The sequence below is a fragment of the Triticum urartu genome, chromosome 3 (genome assembly GCF_003073215.2).
Source record: "Triticum urartu cultivar G1812 chromosome 3, Tu2.1, whole genome shotgun sequence".
Classification (NCBI taxonomy): domain Eukaryota; kingdom Viridiplantae; phylum Streptophyta; class Magnoliopsida; order Poales; family Poaceae; genus Triticum; species Triticum urartu.
Window position 1 is genome coordinate 722,271,945 of NC_053024.1, and position 20,314 is coordinate 722,292,258.

Here is a 20,314-nt window from a genome sequence, read left to right on the forward strand (position 1 = left end):
AGTCTACATCTAGTATGTGTTCCTCCTGTTACTTTTTTCTCAAACGTCCAAAAAATCCCTTTGTACCCCAAGTCTATCAACATGCAAACATCTAGGGTATCCCAAAAGGATTGAATCTGAGCATTGCTCCGCTGCCCAACACCTTGATGCTCATCTAGATGTAATACTTCATTAAAATCACCTAAACAGAGCCATGGGAGAGCACTCAAAGTACTGATATTTTTCAGCATTGTCCAAGTTTGGTGTCTCAAATGTGTTTGTGCCTCCCCATAAACGCATGTCATCTTCCACTTCTCCGTGTCAGGTTCCTCAATAGAAACATCAAGATGATAGAGAGAGTAACCAAGAATTTCAACCTTTATTGAATTGCTCCAAAACAGACCTATTCCACCACTCCTTCCTTGACTACTAACATCATAAGAATTGTCAAAACCAAGCGTGCCTGCTAAAGCTTCTACCCTTGTACTTTCTAGATGAGTTCCAAGAATACACAAGAGGGTAGGGGAAAATTGCCTCGCGAAATCGTGAAGCTCCCGAACTGTCGCAGCTTTACCCGCACCACGACAGTTCCAGTAGAAGATATTCATTGGGCCCGGCGGCGCCCCTCGAAGGAGCCCTCCAAAGATGATACGACCTTGCAAGGCCGACCCTTTTTTCCATGTCATCATCCCCTTCTTTAATGTTCACCTTGGCTCTTTTCTGTTCTTGAGTGCTGCTTGGAGTAGGAGGAACTGATTGGGTTGGGGCAGCGCCAACAAAGCCACGTGATCACCAGCATTTGTATCATTAGTGATAGTTTGTTTCACGGGCTGCTCCTCGCCCGTCGCTCTCTTTCTGTTGGCATCCGCCTCAGCCATCTCGGCGTCTCCTCCATTGCCAGCATCATCTCTGTCTTGTTCAAAAGGCGACCTAGAAGCACGACCAACTCATCCTCCCTGACGGCCTCCCCTGCGCCCACGGCCCCCTCCCGGGCCCTGTCCAGTTCGCATAGTCCATGTTGCCTTCAGATCTTTGAAAACTAGCACCGATGGGGGATGTAAACCGCTCCCATGTTCCTTGTATAGATGGCCCAACTTGCCGCACACCGCACACCAGTCAGGTAGTTTCTCATATTTGATTCTGTAAATTTGGCGCTTCCCCTCCCTGACCATCGAGACTGCGTTCTTTAGTGCTTTGTTGACATTGATCCGGATCTAGGAACGGTAGAAATTTCCAGAGAAATCTTGTGATTGGGGTTCAACATACAACACCTTGCCCACCTTTGAAGCTAAAGATGGCACAAGATGTGCATACAAGGGTGGAACATCATGGATTTGCACCCAAATCTCGATGGTGTCAAGAAAAACTGTGGACGGCTTCGCCAGGCCATCATATGGTTTCAGAATTACAACATCCCCCCTGAAGTGCCATGGCCCATCTTGAGTAACTCTTTCCCAATCTCCTAGGCACGCAAACTGCACCATATACAAATTATCTTCCAGTGGTTTGAACTGAACTTCCTGGGCAAGGTCCCATGCCGCGCGCATGTTCTTGAAGAACCAGAATTGGCTGTAATTTTTGGCCATGTGAACTCTTACAAGCGCTATCCATCACACCGCCTCCGCTGGAGCCTCATCCGCATCGTACACCACATCATCTAGATCTTGTTCCTGGAGTCCCAACTCCTCCATCAGTGCAGCCACATCGTCCGGATCCATCGAGCCGCCGGCGGCCGACCCCGAGGCTCCATCCGATGCCATGAACTCTTGAAAACCCTAGCCCGATCTGAAGAGTAGCGTGCCTTGCAGGAACCCTAGACCTCCCCTCACCAAGCCTCGTCCTACGTCAACGAGTGCCGCATCGCCCTGGTCGAAGGAAAAGGTTGAGGATTATGGCGGAGGCAAGGAAGGTCAGGTCTCAACGGCGACGATCACGATCGCCCCGAGAGGAAGAGAAACCCTAACGAGAGGGCAAAAAGGCCCTCACACCCACTTCTTTTGGTTTAAAACAGAAAAAAAATGTAGTTGGGCCTACCCAACGGGGGAAGGTGGGGGTCGTCCGTTTGCCAAAAATACTATGACGGGCGTCTTAAGCGCTATATAGGAAATGCCCGAGCACTCTTCATTACAGCGATGTTCATGTAGTTTTTCCCTATATTTTCCAGTTTGGATGGTTCTCTCTTGGTTTTTCTTGGCACATTTTTTATTGTGAAGTTCATTTTCAACCAATTTTAACATGAATATAAACCAAAATAAATATCATGCTATAAAAGCAATTTTAATTTATTTTTATTTCATTTTTTCTTCAAATTTTAACTAACATTAAAAAACTTACATAACTTTAATACACCCTTGAATTTTCAAACAAAAGCATGTACTTTAAAAAAAAGTAGTCATGAATTTGAAAAAAAATTATAGGAATTTGAAACATTTTGTGCATCCCAAACATGTCGACCGTGGTTTTTAAAAGCTGTCAAATTTGAAAATTTTATTGTATTCTAAAAATGTTCAGGGATTTTAAGAAAATGTTCTAGATTTGAAAAAAGTATTGAGGGATTTCTAATTCTTTTCATGAATTTTAAAAAGTTAGAAAGTAGAAAAAGAGGAAAGGTAAGAAAAGATGAAAGAAAAACCTAAAGGGAAACAGAAAACCAAAAAATCTAAAGAAAATCTTACAAGAAAACATAAAGTAAAAAAATCAGAAGAAACATGTATAGAGGAAAGGAAGAGAACTACCAGGTTCACTCCATCGAACACTCAACTTTTGTTGGTCCATTAGCCCACTTCTATGAGTTTAGTCGACATTTTTCTATAATGAGGGGCGAATAGGATTCCCCTAGTGGGCTAAACATGAGCTTGGGGTTTGCGGTACGCAAAAGTTTGCTTGTCCAGAATGCATGTTCCCATGCAGACGCACCCCCTTCGCTCCTAAGTCACTGGGTTTTCGTTGCCTCCTGCCGCGTAGCTACCGAGCTGCCATGTCTCCTGTGGCCATAAGGCCGTGTGAAGTAGATTCGGTCCTTGCTGGCAAGAGGGCTTCGTCTTTAGCAGTTTCTATGAGTTTGGTAGAGTTTGTGTCATGTTTAGTTCTGGCCGTCTTTCCCCTGTTCAGATTTTCTTTTAGCATTGTCAAAAAGCATGTGGAGGTTTGTCTCCAATGGATCTAGCGAGATTCGGTCGGCGTTTGTCTTAGGTGGATTCGCTTGGATCTACTCTTCGTTCGTTTATGTCTGTGTGTCTACATGCTAGATCCTTTAGATTTATGCCTCTCTTCATTGGTGGCGGTTGTTGCCCTGGTGTGCTGGTCTCTGTGGCCTTCTGGCAATGACTGTTTAACTATCTACCAGAACAAGGTGCCCCTGGCTCCGGTGATGGAGGGAAGATGGCGACGGTGCACCATCGGCTCGCTTCAATGCTTGTATTAATTTTTACTTTTGGTGTTTGTTGTATTACCTTGATAGTTGATGAATAGATCAGAAGTTTTTCCAGCACAAAAAAATTTGCTTCTACACATCGCACGGACCTACACAAATGTTGCACACATATTATCCCCTTTGTCAAGCTCAGGCCTCGTTTGATAACAAAGTATTTTCTAAATATTTTGAGAATACTATAGTTTTTGAGATTACCATAGTTTTATTTATAATGAGCTGTTTGATTGCCCCTAACAGTTGTGCTTTTAATAATGTAGTATTGGGAAAAGTGTAGTTTTTTCTCTGCATAAAATAAGAACCCCAGCCCTCTTTTTAAAAAACAGACCTGCTGAGTGCTTAAACGCAACTGTTAGGGAGTAAAATTTACAACGTTGTGCGGCAACAACCAAACAGGTTCTATGTATTGCGAATACTCCAAAATACTCTGTTTTTGGTAAAACTATGATATTTCATACCTACAGGCAAAATTACTATAGTTTTTGATACTTTGGTTTATATAATACTTTGCTAAGGCTCAACCTCTCTTTCTTGATCACATGACTTGGAATTCTTTACTAAGATGACTCTTTAATTTTAAATAGCACGTCCATGCATTTCTGGATCCGATTACACGAGGGTCGTAGTAATATTTCTCGTTGCTTGACAAACTTAACACGTGATTACTCTGACATCCAAAGTTCAAACCATTGCGGAGGAAATAAACATCCAAAGCACGTAGCGAACTTGGTGACCACAAGCTTTTTCACACATGTTGCCAAATATTGAATAAAAATGTTCTGGTATTCCCAAAGGTGTTCATGTATTTTTAGGAAACTGTTTTTGAAAAAAAATATTTACATATTTCTACAAAATTATCCAAAATTTACAAAAATCTCTTTTTTTAGATAATTCATGTATTTGAAAAACTTTCCATGGATTTCTAAAGATGTTCATGAATTTTAAAAAGAGAGAAAGTAGAAAAAGGATAAAGGAAAGAAAAGAAGAAATAAAAACCCAAAGAAAATTGAAAGACTGAAGGAACCCTAAAAATCATTACATGAAAACAGAAAAAAGAGATGAAACATGCACGGAGGAAAGGATGAAAACTGTCAGGTTCACTCGGTCTGCCGCTCAACCTCTACTGGCCCATTAGCGCACTTATGTGCATTTGGTAGACATTTTGCTGCAATGAGGGCGAATAATCGCCTAGCGTCTTGAACATGAGCTCTAGGTTTTCCGGTACATAAAAGTTTGCTTGTATATCTAAAAAAAAGTTTTCTTGTACACATCACACCGACCTACAAAATGCTGCATATATATTATATTATTTTATATGCCTCCCATATTGTTCAAGCTCAGTCCCAACCTCTCTTTTTCGACCACATTACTCGGAATCCTTTATTGGGTTAACTCTTTAATCTTACGGTTTCGCTATTTCTCAGCTAGCTAAGAGATGGCTAGCTGAGAAATAATTTGGTCTCACTCATTTGATAGACCGTAGGATTCAGTACGTGGTGATTCATTTTTTTAGGGTAGTACCTAGTGATTCGTGTTAGAGGACTAACGCCCAGACCTGTCATGTGATGCTCAATTACGTGTGGTCTGCAAACAGGGAGCTCCTGTACGACGCATAACGCGCTGCGGACGAAGTGAGCGCACACCCCCCTCTCCCTCTTTGCACCCTTCTGGGACGGCCCATGTTCGGCTGGGACACCGCCATTTTCTTCTTTTTTTCTCAATAATTTGGGATAGCAAAAAGATATTAATTTTAGAAAAAGGTTGCTAATTTTGAATAAAACAATCATGATTTCAAAAAATTATTCATGATTTCAAAAAGATGCTCGGGAGTTTGAAAAATGTTCACAAAGTTAAAAAATGTTCATGACTTTAAAAAATGTTCACGATTTAAAAAACGTTCATGAATTTAAAAATTGTTCATGAATTTGTAAAAATGCTCATGATTTTTTTGCGAATTCGAAAACACATTCATGATTTAAGAGAATGTTCACAAATTTCTACAACAATGTTCACGAATTTCAGAAAGTATTCATGATTTCAAAAAAAATGTTCGTGGGTTTTAAAAAAAATGTTCACGGTTTTAAAAAAATGTGCATGATTTAAGGGAATGGTCAAGAATTTGTGAAAAAACAAAACCAAGATTTTTAAGAAAATCTTCACGTATTTAAAAAATGTTGATCATTTCAAAAACGGTTCATAATTTCTTTAAAAATAGGGAATTTAAAACTGAAATCATAAAAGAAAAAACAAAGAGAAAACGGAAAAAGGATCAAAAAAGAAATAGAAAAAACGAAAAAGGAAAAAGAAAGAAAAAACAGAGAAAAAAACCGGTTCAGAGAAGGTTCTGGAACCTTCCCAAACCCGGTTGGTGGTGGTACCCCGAAATGGGCCGGCCCATTGAAAGAAGTGCTATACAAGTGGATAGGTACACGCTATATAAGAAGAGCAATGCTACACGCACGGGGTGGGTTTTACGGATACAACGGGCTGTGATTATGTGAAGGGAGGTGGGGCTCACCCCCATGAAAATCAGGGGGTTGAGATTAATTAGCACTGAGTATCCCATAATCTTCCATGCGTCTAGGATTTTCCATATAAGAAATGCCATGCAAACAGGTGGGAGCATTGCCGGTTCATAAACAAGTGTATAGCGCGTACCCCTAACAAATGGAACCCCGTAAGGCCTCCTTTGACTCATAGGATATAAATGTTACATGAATAGAAAAATCATACGAAGTGAGATGACATGCATCTCAATTTTTATAGAGAAAGAGATGTCATTTGATACATAGGATAACAATTTTTTCAATGAGTCTAAGCTAATGTTTTTTTCCTTCAAAATATGAAGGATTGATTCCTATCCTGCATAAAAATAGTAATCCACTCCTACAAACCAAAGTGCTTCAATTTTTTTTCCTATGCAAATCCTATTCTATAAATTTCCTACGAAGCAAAAGGAAGCCATAGAATATGAATGTTAAAGGAATAGAAAAATCATACGAAGTGAGATGACATGCATCTCAATTTCTATAGAGAAAGAGATGGCATTTAATACATAGGACAAGAATTTTTTCAATAAGTCTAAGCTAATGTTTTTTTTCCTTCAAAATATGAAGGATTGATCTCTATCCTGCATAAAAATAGTAATCCACTCCTACAAACCAAAATGCTTCAATTTTTTTCCTATACAAATCCTATTCTATAGAATTTCCATAAATTTCCTACGAACCAAAAGGAAGCCTAAAAGATTCGCATAGGCTGGCCAGGCCTTCCTCTGTTTCGCATGAGAGGACGAGATCCGATCAGGGCTCACGGAACATTTAGTTTCTTTTTCTTTTTGAGCATCAGTACAGATACAAGCGCTCATATACACGCGCATACGCTCACCCCTATGAACGCATACACGCACATCCCTATTCCTATGAGCACCCCCGAGAGACTGAGCCGGCATATTATCTTGAGATTTATGAAGTCACCGTAGGCGCCTCGTCGTCGACGGGAACGTCTCCTCCCACTAAAAGCGCATCACCGAAAATGCTGAAATAAATTCAGGAATAATGCGAGCACCAGGATTTGAACCCTGGTGGGTTGAGGATACCACTGTCCACCTAACCATCTCAACTATAGGTTAATTCGTGTTTCTTTCTTTTTTATCGGTAGTGGGTATGGGACGTATTTGACAACGTTGATTTTTTGGTGCATCCTGACTTTTTTTCTGCAGTGCAACGCACATTTTCATGCAGTATCTATTTTCTTTTTTGGCCTTTTCATTTCCTATTTTTTGAAAAGCGAAAGGGAAAGTGGGTGAGAAAAAGGGACAATTTTTTTACGAACATGATCCACTCTTCTGAGGGAGAATTGTATTTCTTTTGTCAATACTTTGTTTGTGCTCACTTTTTGTTTTATTTTTTTGTCTTTCCACCTTGTGAAAATAACTTATTAATGAGAGATCCCGCAATTTATTAAGTCTTTTGAGGGATTACATCTACAATTTTTCCGGGAGGTTCCAAGCCATAAGTGAAGTAATCCGACTGCAACTACACACACTACTAAGGAAAACCCTAGTAGTAGCGCAAGGTAAAGGCATAGCAATAGCGCGGAGGCCTGCAAGCACACTTCAGCTAACTTTTAGTTATAGTGCGGGCCTTGCTTTTTATGGATTTTTTATCTTTTTCCTGCCTTGTGAAAATAATTATTAAAGAGAGATCCTATAATTTATTAAGTCTTTTGAGGGGTTACGTCTACAAGTTTTCAAGGAGGTCCCAAGCAGTAAGTGATGTAATCTTACTGCAGATACACGCACTACTAAGAAAAACCCTTACAGTAGCACGGGGTAAAGGCATAGCAGTAGCGCGGGGCCACGCTATTGCTAGTGCACTGCAGCTAACCTTTAGTAGTAGTGCAGGTCTTGTCTCGCGCTGCTACTAAATTTCTTAGTAGTAGCATGGGGTAGGACCCATGCTACTGCTAAATAGAAGTAGCGCTGGGTATTACCCCGCGCCACTATTATACCTTATTTCATTTTAGCATATTTATACACCCTTATACAAATTTTATACAGTAGCAATAGGTTGTACGTAAAATATCCGTGTCATCAATCAACAAGCTATTATATAACTACTTTAATAGGTTGTACCTAAGCTATCCAATAGATGGTGAGAATATAAATGTGATTGCTCTTTATTTCACCTTGGAGCTTGTGCACAGGTCATTGATTATTCTACATACAACTTTGCTCTCTCTCTCGACATTTATTACATGCCACATCATCATTATGTCCTAGGTAACAAATTTACCAATACCTATCTTAGAATCGTTGGAGATGCCCTTATAGAGCATAGAGATCCACCGGTCTTCAACTTGCAGCCATCGCCCAGTCAATATTTTTCTCCATCTGTTGATTTTGAGGCCTCCATCTGTTTGAGGAGTCGAGTATGGAAATTTGAAACACTCCGTCCATGGCCGTACGCAAGCAATTTTCATCTGACCTTTCACATACATCAACGGAGGCACAACATCATTTGGGAGCTTCAGTAGAAGAACATAATAGTAACAAAATTAGCAATGTAGTTTACTTAAGAAAAATGTATTAAAAAGATGGACTAGTGATATCTCTATCTTTACCTACTAATAAAGCATGCATTGCTTTCGTCGGGTTTACCGTCACAACAATTTTGTTAAAAAGACCCTATGGGTTTACATAATCAACCCGCAGTACAATTTAAAGTGTGTAAACAGAGAAAACGTTTCCTATCTGCTAAGGATGACAAGGGGTAAGGTATGAATAGGGTAGAGCAGTACCATACCCGTACCCGTATAGTCAGTGGGTATAAAATTTTATCCATACCCATACACATGGATATGAAACTTTACCCATACCCATACCCGACTGGTACCCGTACCCGTTGGATACCCAGTGGGTAAAACAAATAGCACACGAGTTGTTCACATTTTTACACTCATTGATAGCTCATTTTACAAAAAAACAATTATCTTAGCTCAATAACAGGTAGATGAGTACAACATACTCATAAGTCAATTGGAGTAGAAAAGTCACATGAAAAATTAGTGATTAATTGACGACAACTTAACATTAGTTCACAAGCGGGCAGAGTATGGGTATACCTGCGGGTACAAGATTATACTCATACCCTAACCATGACTTAACGAGTAGGGTATGGACAGCGGCGGAGCTATGTTGTACCTGCGAGTATCCTTAGTTTCAGCTTGGGCCTTTTTTAACGGGACTGCAGAAAACAATACATTGCTTTCCCACGAACACTAGTGAGCACGGGCTCCTCAATGCGTACGGCAGCGCGGCCGTCACCCTGCTCTGGCTCCCCTCTCTATCCATCTCAATCTTCTCCGGCGCCACCTCGATCTTCAACCTCCTGCCGCCGTACGTCTCCGATTTTGATCGGAGTCCGTGTACCCCAGGACAACCAGGAGAAGTGCTCCAACAGAATCCATGGCGTGCTCGACCCAGATTTCAGAGGGACTTGGCTGCCATTAGAAGGAGCCCTCAACCGGAATCTCAATTAAATCACATCACATCACAACTTTTGAACAGTTGTTCAATGTCGTCTCAGCCGAGTTCGCCGGAAGAACATCCGCCGCCCAAGCCGCCAAGCGTACTACACCTGAGCCGGAAAAACATCTGCTGCCGAACATGCTACCCCAGAGGTATGTACTAGCTTTTTTCGGTAAAATTTTCATCTACAATCATAAAAAGTAATGTTCTCCTTGGTCTGGTCAGAAAGTACTGAACCTTTTTTCTGCAATCTTTGTATTTGTTCTGCTTGAAAAAAAATCTGGGACTGATCTTTTGGTCCGTTTGCTGTCAATGAGTAAATGTTTCGTACAAAAAATCAGTGATCCAGATTAAAATTGCTTTATATATGACACCAAATGTATTTTATGTGCTTTCTGCCACAAGTCGTATGTGTGCTTTTCAAAATTATTTATTAGAATTCTAAAAGATTCCGAAAGCCAGTCTTAATCATCAGGCCTCTTTCATGCTTGCTGTTTGTAAGTACCCCATGGTATCTTTTCTCAATTTGCACAAAACACATTCAGCGTCATCAATTGACATGCTACAACACAGTGAACACACTTCAGTGGTCCTTTTCCTCAGGTTGTGAGGTGATTCATGTTTTTGTAACCCCCTAATTTTGATGTTTTAAAGTGACAGAGTTGGTGAAGTTTGGTTGCTTATAGTTTTTTTTTAGAAAAGGAGGATGACCCCCGGCCTCTGCATCTGGGCGACGCATATGGCCATTTTATTAATTATTCTCACAAGACCTTATAAAGTAATACAACAGTAAGACTAAAGCCGCCGTCTAAGCCACTCTATTCAGTTGATGAAGGGGCGCAGATAGCCTGAGCCTAATACCAAACAGGCATCGCAGCCAAACCTAACATCTAAGACCTGAGATCCCATCCAGGACGCCTGTCGGGCGTGGGTCTCACCGGTCCGGCGTGCACTCAGAGGCCGCCGCCACCAACTTCCACCGCTCCATCTTCAGAACTGTACTAATGCATCAACCTTGCTCAGTCCAGCTATCGTCGACGCCACCACGGCGCCCAACGGCACCTCCTCCCTGCGCGCAAACATCTGAGGACATCGCGGTCGCCACTGATACACCTCAGCACCATGCAGCCAAGTACCACCAGCCGACACAGCTTGAAGTCTTTGGAAGATCTGTCGTGCGTAGCATCTGCCGACCAAGCATGACAAAGCGTAGCACCTGTCGGTCAGGCATGACTTGACATCTCCACCGAAGCTCGGTGCAAGATGAAGCCGCTCCACCTCCAGCCTGTCTGAACGGGACGGGAGCACCCCAGGAAGACACGGCGAATAGTTGGGCACCACAATCACCACGAGAGCCGGACCAGCCGACCGCCATGGCGAAGCGATACCACTAAAGAGAACCGCCGCCATCAGGAACGCCAAGAACGCGCTGCAGCTGTCCCACCTCCCCGTGGACCCAAAGCGGCGCCTTCAAGAAGGTGACGGAGCCGGGCACCGCCGCCGCCCAACCAAAGTTGTGGGTTTTCACCCGGGTGCAGGGGGAGGACGAGGGGGAGGGAGCTGGATCTCGAAGCCGCCTTCAAGAAGGAAACAACGCCTGGGGCGCCGCCGGCGTCGTGGCCGCCGCAGCCGGCCAAGAAATTACTCCGATCCAGAGATCCCAACCCCACATCCGTGCAGTCCGCCACCGGATCCGGCCGGATTGACGAGGAGGCAGCAGCAGCACGGGGGCGCCGTCTTCAAATCTGGCGAAGGAGAGCAGTAGGGGATCCCTCCACGTGGCGCCCGCATCCACCGCCAACTCGCCGCCCGCGCGGCCGAGAAGACGTGGTACACAACTCCGGTGAGCGCCGCCCGCCTCCCGGACGACGCCACCCTCACCAGCAGAGGCCGCCGCCTCAAACCCGAGGCCCGGGCCAGACGGATCTGGCGGATCCGATCCATGCGCCTGCCCGAGCGGAGAAGCTCCCCGCCGCCACCTTCCTTGGCTGCGCCCAGGGCCTGCCCGGCACTAGCCTGTGGCAGCGGCGAGGACAGGAGGAACATGGTGACGACGAGGGGCGGCGGCGCGAGATCACCCCCGTGTCACCCTAGCGGGGCGACGCGGGGGTACGGGGCGATATGTGTCTAGACGAGTGACCTTAAAAGTACACTTGCTGTTCTGGGTAGTACCAAAGTTTTCATTTATGTTCTTGTTGTCTATGCCCTTTACACATGGACTGAAGTTTGTTTCTGCCATTTGAAAAGCCTTTTCTACCACTGTGTTATCCCTTGGCTTCATTCTCGACAAGCACCAGGACATGGCTTTGGTTCTGCCAGGTATGTATATATAGAAAATATTTATTCTGCAGAAATTGCTAATTGTTACTGTAGTTTTCATACCTACCAGACCAAATCAAAGGTAGTGCTTTGTTTCTCAAGTGAAGTAAGTCAAACTGTTATAGTAGGAGGATTATCCCAACATAAGGGCCTTGAAATCATGTACAGTTGGTTCAGACAATGCTTAGCTTGTTTTTGTTAAGATCAAGTTCAGTTTCTACACCAAGTCTAGAGCGTAAATGTTACTCCCTCCATCCCACAATGTAAGATCGTTTTTCAAGCTATGTTCTTATATTGTTGGACGGAGGGAGTAAAAGGCACATCCTGATCTTATAAGGAGCATTCTAACTGTCAGTTTAAAAACAGGTTCTGCTAATTTCTGAAACGAAATATGAGGAATCAAACTGTATGGTTCTCCAATTTTATGGTACTAAATTCAGATATATCAGAGATACTATTATGTTAGTTGCATGGTCAGTTGCTCTTGCATTCTTAGATTGATTTGAGTTTCTACACCAAGCCGAGAGCTTAAATGTTAAAAGGCACATTCTGATATTATAAGGAGCATTCTAACTGTCAGCTTTAAAAACAAATTCTGCTATTTTCTGTAACAAAATATGAGAAGTCAACCATATGGTGCCCCAATTTTATGGTACTAAATTCAGATATATCAGAGGTACTATTATGTTAACTGCATGTAGTTTACATGAGCATGCCAAGCTAGATGATGTTATAGGCCTTTAGGTGTTGCTATTCTCTATTTTTGGCCATACCTTACAAAAATGTTGATAAGCTAAACACCTCTAAACCAAATCTTATAATTATCCACATCATTTCAAGAAAACCACCTTTTTCCCATGCCTACAGTTATCTGGGAAGATTTCTCTAACTGTTTTGAGTGTGTGCTCTCGGCACTAACTTCTGAAAATACTCAAATTAAATACTCAAAACACAACAATATGTTTTTTCTGCACCAGATGTGGTAACAAAAATATGCAAAGGAGACAACGTTTAGTTCCTAGGTGCCTAGGTGCAACCACGGCTACAATAGCCTTGGACGGCCTAAACGGCGTGGATGAGTGCTTCTCCCCATGGAGGGCCATGTCACCGTAGGTGAGACCTGCCCGGCCGAGCCGGCAGACATAACCCAGTAAGAATGTGACGCATAGATTGGATTTTGCTTGGTCATAGATTGGTCCTTTTGTGTGTTTGTCGACCTTTGTGCTTTTGATGGATTACGCCTAACACTTCTGCTCACTCATTATTTACTCTGTATTCATCGAACTTTATTTATTTTGCACTATATCATAGCATGTTCAAGGGACACACGCAGAGATGGCCATGATGCTAGCTTTTTTTTTTGAGCATCAGTACAGACACAAGCGCTCATATACACGCGCATACACTCATCCCTATGAACGCACACACGCACACCCTACCCCTATGAGCACCTCCGAGAGACTGTCCTGAAATAAATTCAGGAATAATGTGAGCACCAGGATTTGAATCCTGGTGGGTTGGGGATACCACTGTCCACCTAACCAACTCAACCACAGGTTGATTCACGGCCATGATGCTAGCTGATAGCACCTGTTAACTTAAAAAGTTTACATGCCTTTTCTCTAATGAAAACAGAGTTTCTTACCAACTATTGAGTCTGCCAGTTATATAGATTTATAGTTATAACGATTTATGACTCTAAAGCCACTACTCAACTTCAGGTCGGTCTTTCAGTATACCTCCATAATTCTCCCTCTATGATACTTTTTTTTTTGAACAAGGGGGTGGTGCCACTGGCACCTTTCATTGATCTCAAGCACAAGTTACAACTGAGATTTTACAGTGTTCCAAATCGAGATTTCCTAGCTTATGAAGCATAGGACAGTGATCAGCTGCATGAGATCTGCTATTACAAACTAAAATGGACTAACCATTGGAAGCTGAAGAGTATGCATTGGCTACATTGACATGCGCTTTCCTGTTAAGCTCCCTGGGAATGTATCGAACATCAGTTCGAATCTGATTAGTGGCAGCAAAGAAGCTAGCTAAGTAATTCCTGATTTCCCAATGGCCAGGCTTGTTACGAATATCTCTCGATGCTGCGGCATGCGCCAAAGTCTGGTTGTCTGTAAGAAATGTAGCCTCAGTTATAGCCAATTTAGCTACTATCTGACCTGCTACCTGAAGTGCTCTCGCTTCCGCCTGAAGCGGGGAGTCAACCTGTTTTTCCAGAGCAAGTGCACACACCTCAATTTGCTGTTGTTCATCTTCGAAGTAGATGAGTACGCCAATTCCCACAATGTTTTGCTTTCCTGCTTTCCATGCGGCATCTGTATATATCTTGCACCTTGAGCTCATAATTTGAATTGGACCTGTATTGGCATGCTTCTGAGAATTTAGAGATGCATTTGTTTGCGAATTTTGATCATTGCACTGCTTCGCAGGATCAATCTGAAAAGCTAGCTCCTGATTCTCTAAGATGGCCTGCATTGTTTGGTACACCTGTGTTGGTTTTGTTTCTTTCCTGCCAAAGAGTGCATCATTCCTCACCTTCCATATGCATCAAAGAAAAGTCATTATATTTATAAGAGAGGCCTGGGGGTGCCCTGAGTTAAGAAGAGCATGAATAATTTCTGCAATGCTAGTATAGTTGTTACAGAGGATTTCAGATTTAATAAACCAGGGATGAGCAACCCAGGCTGCTTTTGCAAAGGGACAAGTAAAGAAAAGATGCATGTCATTTTCGTCCTGATCACACCTAATGCAGCCTTTCTTAATATGCTTGGAATATTTCCCTGCTCTCATGCCTGTTGGAAGAGCTTTCCTCAAGAGCCTCCATGCAAAAGTCTGTACTCTTGGAACCATGGTCTTATCTTTCCACACCTGCTTGAGCAACTGCTTGATTTCTTGAGATACGTGTCTAGGTAATGGAGATCCCTGCTGTTGTAAGTCTTGGAGGCATGCTTTGTAAGCAGATTTTGAAGTACATTTTCCTGAAGGATGTAATTTCCAACAGAGGATATCAGCTCCCTGATGTTGAATAATTGGCACCTTCATGATGTTGTTAGCCACTTCATAGTCAAAAAGATTATAAATAAGACTGGCATTCCATGTTTTTTGATTTTGATTCCATAAATCCTTGATTTTGGAAGGATATACATAATGCCCCGGACGAATTTGTAAATGCTCATAAATCGATTGCCAATGAGGAAACCAGGGAGTGCTCCAAACAGAGGAATTACCATCAAGAATTTGATAAATTGAATTTGCATAAAGAATGTGCTTTACCTTGAGAATTGAAGCCCAGAAACCTGATTTTGGAATGTTGTTTTTTGCTCTCCATATAGAAGTATCAGGAAAATATTTAGATTTAAGTACCCGTGACAAAAAACTTTGGGGTTCCTCTGCAATTCTCCAAGCTGCTGATAGGATTAGTCCTCTATTTACTGCTTGGATGTTCTTGATTCCTAGCCCCCCTTCAACTTTTGGGGTGCAAATGTCCTTCCATGCCCTAAGGCAAAGAGCTTTCTTTGATGGGTCTTCTTTTATTCCTGTCCACCAAAAATTCCTAATGATAGAAGTAAGTTTGGCAATAAGTTTCCTAGAGAAAAGGATATTTGACATATAGTAGACAGGGATGGAAGCGAAAACTGAATTGATCAGAGTTAATCTAGCTGCATGTGAAATTTTGTTGGCCTTATAGCCAGTCAATTTAACTTTAAATTTGTCGGCAACAAAATCATAAGCACTGGATCTATCTTTGTCAGGGAGGATTAAAGGATGTCCTAAATAGATAGAACTATCGCTAATATCTTGCACCGGAAAAATTCTTTTAATACCCTCCTTATTGATGGCATTGACATTCCTGCTGAAAATAATAGCAGACTTGCTCCAGTTTGGCATTTGACCTGAAAGGTTGCAAAATCTTTGAAGAATTTGAAGCATATGAGTAGCTTCGTCAACTGTAGCTTGTCCACAAATCAGTAAATCATCAGCAAACATTAATGAGTGAATAGGAGGACATCCTGGCCCTAAAATAATCCCTGATAAGTGGTCGGCGAGCATGGCTTCCTGTAAAGAGATTGACAACTCATTGATGGCCAGAACGAACAAGTAAGGGGACAGAGGGCAACCCTGCCTAATGCCCCTACTACTTTGAAAGCGGCCATAAGACTGACCATTAATAATAACCGAGAAAGTGGGGATAGCCATGCAAGCATAAATTAAATTTATGAAATGACCATGCAGTCCTTTACGGGCAAGAGCTTTAACAATGAAATCCCATTCAATTCTATCAAAAGCCTTGGCAAGATCTATTTTAACCATAAAAGCAGGGCTATTCCAAGATTTAAGGTTAAAGGAATGGGTAATTTCCTGTGCAATGATGATGTTATTGCTAATCCTTCTGCCAGGTATAAAAGCTTGCTGAGAGTGATGAATATAGTTTGGCAGGTGCGGTTTAAGCCTGTTTGCTAAAGTTTTAGCAATAACTTTGTAAATCACATTACAAAGACTAATGGGCCGAAAATCTTGAGGGACCAGGGGAGCAATTTTCTTAGGAATCAAAACAATATGAGTATCATTCAAATGGTTAGGAACAATACCCTGTATGTAGAAGTCTCTGACTACCTTGGTTATATCATCACCTATCCAATCCCATGCAGCCAAATAGAACTCCACATTAAATCCATCCGGTCCCGGTGAAGCATTCCTTTTCATAGCTTTCAAGGTATCCAGGATCTCCTTTTTATCTGGGATTCTAAAAGTAAAATCATCTTCTCCTTCCTGGTAGGTTGTGTTCATGTAAGGCCTGCCATGATTCACATTAGAGGAGGAAAAGAGATTTTGAAAATAATTGATGAAAGTCTTGGCAATAGTATGAGAATCAACTTGAAGATTGTTATTCTCATCCTTAATAGAAACAATTCTGTTTTTCCTCCTCCTTTTAAGCACAGCATGATGAAAGTAATTAGTGTTTCTATCACCATTGACAGCCCAATGCTTTTTAGCTCTTTGCCTATAATACTCTGTTAACTTGGTCATGTTTTGCTCATACTTACAAATCAGAGAGGTCTCTAGAGAGTGGTTCTGTACCTGAGGAGGTTCCATTTGGATATTTTTTATTTGCTCACCTAAAGTATCAAGCTCCTGCTGAATTGGCTTCTTCTTTCTACACCACACTCTTAAAGCTCCTGCAAGGTTAGTTGCCCTATTGTGGAAAGCTTTATCCCTGGAAGCAATCCAAATATTTTTAGCATATTCATGAAAATCACTTTCCATAAGCCACCAGTTTTCAAATTTAAAGTTCCTTTTAGGCTTGCGCATATGAGCATCAGTAGAAAGAAGAATAGGAGCATGATCACTGAGAATAATAGGAAGATTATAAAGATTAGAATTGGGAAAGACCGCACACCATTCAGCATTAACTAGACATCTATCAAGTCTTTCCATGGTTGGGTTGGAAGAATACCTTTTGTTTGTCCAAGTATAAGCAGGGCCACTATATCCCAGATCAATCAGACCACATTGTTTGACAATATAACGAAAAGCATGCAAGCGAGAGTAATTCACAAAAGGAGAACTTTTATCGACATCATAAAGTATATCATTAAGATCTCCCATACACAAAATAGGATTGCCTTGGTTATCATACACAAAAGAGGCAATACGATCCCAAATGTCAGTTTATTGATGATTCTTTGTTGCAGGATAGATATTATGTTCCCGATGGCTTATTTGATGGCCACAATTTTCTTATCCCGTTGCAAAGCACGGGCCCTTTTGCTAGTAATAATTAAAAAACTTATCATGATATTTGCACAAATGTTACCATCGCTCAACTCGTGGACTAGTGGCACGTATCCATTATAGTTTTGGCCAGCTTCAAAGATGATCTTAAAAGTGGACATCATTAACAAAGGTGACAAGAGAAATCTTCTCATCCCAAGTTAGCACAACCATGTATTTCTGGATTCCGATTACACGAGGGCCACAGTAATATTTCTCGTTGCTTGACAAACTTAACACACGATCACTCTGACATCCAAAGTCCAAACCATTGCGGAAGGAAACAAACAGCTTGAGAAGAACCGACTAAAGCCTACTAACTACAACACGAAGCTCTCGGCGGCCTCGACGACGGACCAGGGCAGCTCGTCGCCGGCGCTGCGGGCGGCGTTGGGCACGGAGCAGTCCGTGCGGATCTGGCCCTGGTTGCCGGTGAGCACGTTGATCTGCCCCATCTTCACCATGGACTTGACGAACTGGTCGAAGAAGGCGGCCTGGTCGACGGCGAACCTGGTGACCACGGGCTTGGTCCCGGCGTCGGTGTGCAGGTCCTGGTCGGAGGTGAAGAGGCCCTGCCGGTTCAGCAGGTCCACATAGTACTTGTTGTCGAACACGTCGGGGGTGCGGATGTCGTTGGCGGTGGAGTTGTCCACCTTGAGTCGCGGGCAGGTGAGCTTGAGGTGGCCGGCGAACCACTTGTTCATGGTAGTGTCCTCCTTGGGGAACAGCCGCTCCTCGAAGGAGCCGCAGTGCGCGATCCCCAGCGTGTGCGCGCCGGACAGCGCCACCAGGTCGTCCGCGTCCAGGCCGATCTTGGCCAGGAAGCTGAGGAGAACAGGGACCTTGGAGGTCGGCGGCGGGAGCGCGCCCAAGATGGTGTCCAGGGACGCGGGGGCGAGACCGTCGCGGCGGCCGAGCGGTACGGCGTACCGCGGACCGCCGGCCAGGTGGACGGAGTCGCGCGCGGCGAGGGCCGCGATGTCGGCGCAGGAGACGACGGGCCCGCCGCACGCCCTCTGGAGGAGCGCGCGGATGTCGTTGATGGCCTTGAACGCCGACGGACGGAGCGTGACGTTGGGGGGAGACACCTTCTCGCTGTCGACGCCGTTGGTCTTGTCGAGGAGCACGGAGCCGTCGCAGCCCTGCACGAAGCAGTCGTGGAAGTGGATGCGGAGGAGCGCGGCGGCGAGGCCCACGTCCTTGCGGATGGCGTCCTTGAGGAAGGCGAAGACGATGGCCTCCGCCTGCGGGCACTTGGCACTGTAGAAGTCGAACGACAGGCCCTTGGCAAGCGGCGGCGAGTCACCAGCACCAGCCGCGGCGGACACATAGCTCAGCACCAGAGCTGCTGCGGCGAGGACGAGCAGGGCACGAGCAGCCGACGGAGAGGAAGAAGCCATGGTGATCGTAGGATGTGGCTGTGGCTGTGGCTGTGCCTGTGTTGAGGTTGGAGGTGTGCGTGGGTTTTTATAGGCGCGCGTGCATTCTCCATGAATCTTATCTGGCTGACATGGAGCTCGATCGATCATACTGTGCAGTGGATGCGATGCACTTGCACCGGTGGAGCCGAGGCTGGAAACTACCGCGCATGCAGATGCGGGGTGGTCGAGTCAAATATTTGAAAGGAGGAAAATGATTGGCCGACGAGTCGACGATGCAGGCATGCGTACACATGGATGCCGAGAATTTCTTTTAAAGCAAACGTACAGCAGATTCATCAACTTGCCGGGAGGCGGCTAACGACGATCGAGGCAGAGGCGGAGAGCAGTCTGACTGTGGCTTTCTAAGCAACCTAACTATGATGGGTAGTCTAGCTTTCGACTTTGACATGTCATCAGATGCCGTTGATTACTGATCACTGCTGAAAGCAACTGTAAACAGAGGCAAATGGCGACCAAGAGTAAATGATCAGCAGTTTCTTTATTTGATGAAGATGCCTCTTAGAGCATCTCCAACATGCGCCCGACGCGCCGCACGGTAAAACCAGATTTGACGCGCGCCCATCGTCTGATTTGGCGCGGCGCGCAGCGTTTGCTCCAGCAGCTGCGCTGAAAAGCCGCGCGCGCACAGCTTCAGCAGGCGCGGTAAAATGCAGCGCGCGCTCATTCTACAATATTTTTTAAATTAAAATTACATAGATAAAAAAAGATACAAAGATATTTTACATCGGTGCAACTACTACGGCATAGATAGATATATAATTCGACATACATAGATAGATAGATACTACTACGGCATAGATAGATAGATAGATAGAAACTACTACGGCATACATAGATAGAAAACTACTCCAAGTCGCTATCATCATCATCATCACTCTCGTCGGTGTCGTCCAAGGTTGAGAGCCATATGTCGTCCCAACGTTCATCGTCCGAGGTGAAGAATGACCTCCCACCTGCGGAGACGATGTCGCACTGCTCGTTCGCCACTGCCTTCCGCTGACGCAGGTCCGCCCGCTCCGAGCGGTGCCTTGCCGTCCTCTCCGCCCAGTAGGCACGCTCGGCGTCGACGTCCTCTGGGTGGCACGGCGCCACTCCGCCATGGCTCGCTCGTCCTCTTCGGCGACGAGGAGACGGCGCTGCCGCCGAGAGTGGTCGGCACGGTCCATGTCCGTGATGAGACGTGGCGGAGGGGCGAGGCGCTGCGCCTCCTCGCGCGTGAAGACGTCCCGAAAATTCATCTGCGACCGGGGCCTCTCCAAGCGCCACGTCGCCGCGTCGTACGCGCGGGCCGCCTCGCGCGCGCTCCGGAACGTCCTGAGGCCGAGC

At 44.1% G+C, this 20,314-nt stretch overlaps 1 protein-coding gene across 1 annotated transcript; it reads right to left on the reverse strand.

Moving 5' to 3' along the window:
- Nucleotides 1-17,694: 17,694 nt before the first annotated feature.
- Nucleotides 17,695-19,065, reverse strand: LOC125546215 (cationic peroxidase SPC4-like). Its single transcript, XM_048710386.1, has one exon. The coding sequence runs from the start codon at nucleotides 18,944-18,946 to the stop codon at nucleotides 17,867-17,869; it is 1,080 nt and encodes a 359-aa protein (XP_048566343.1). The 5' UTR covers nucleotides 18,947-19,065; the 3' UTR covers nucleotides 17,695-17,866.
- Nucleotides 19,066-20,314: the final 1,249 nt, after the last annotated feature.

Excerpts from the sequence above, each read along its gene's own strand:
- LOC125546215 (XM_048710386.1), bottom strand. The coding sequence starts at position 18,946 with ATGGCTTCTTCCTCTCCGTCGGCTGCTCGTGCCCTGCTCGTCCTCGCC.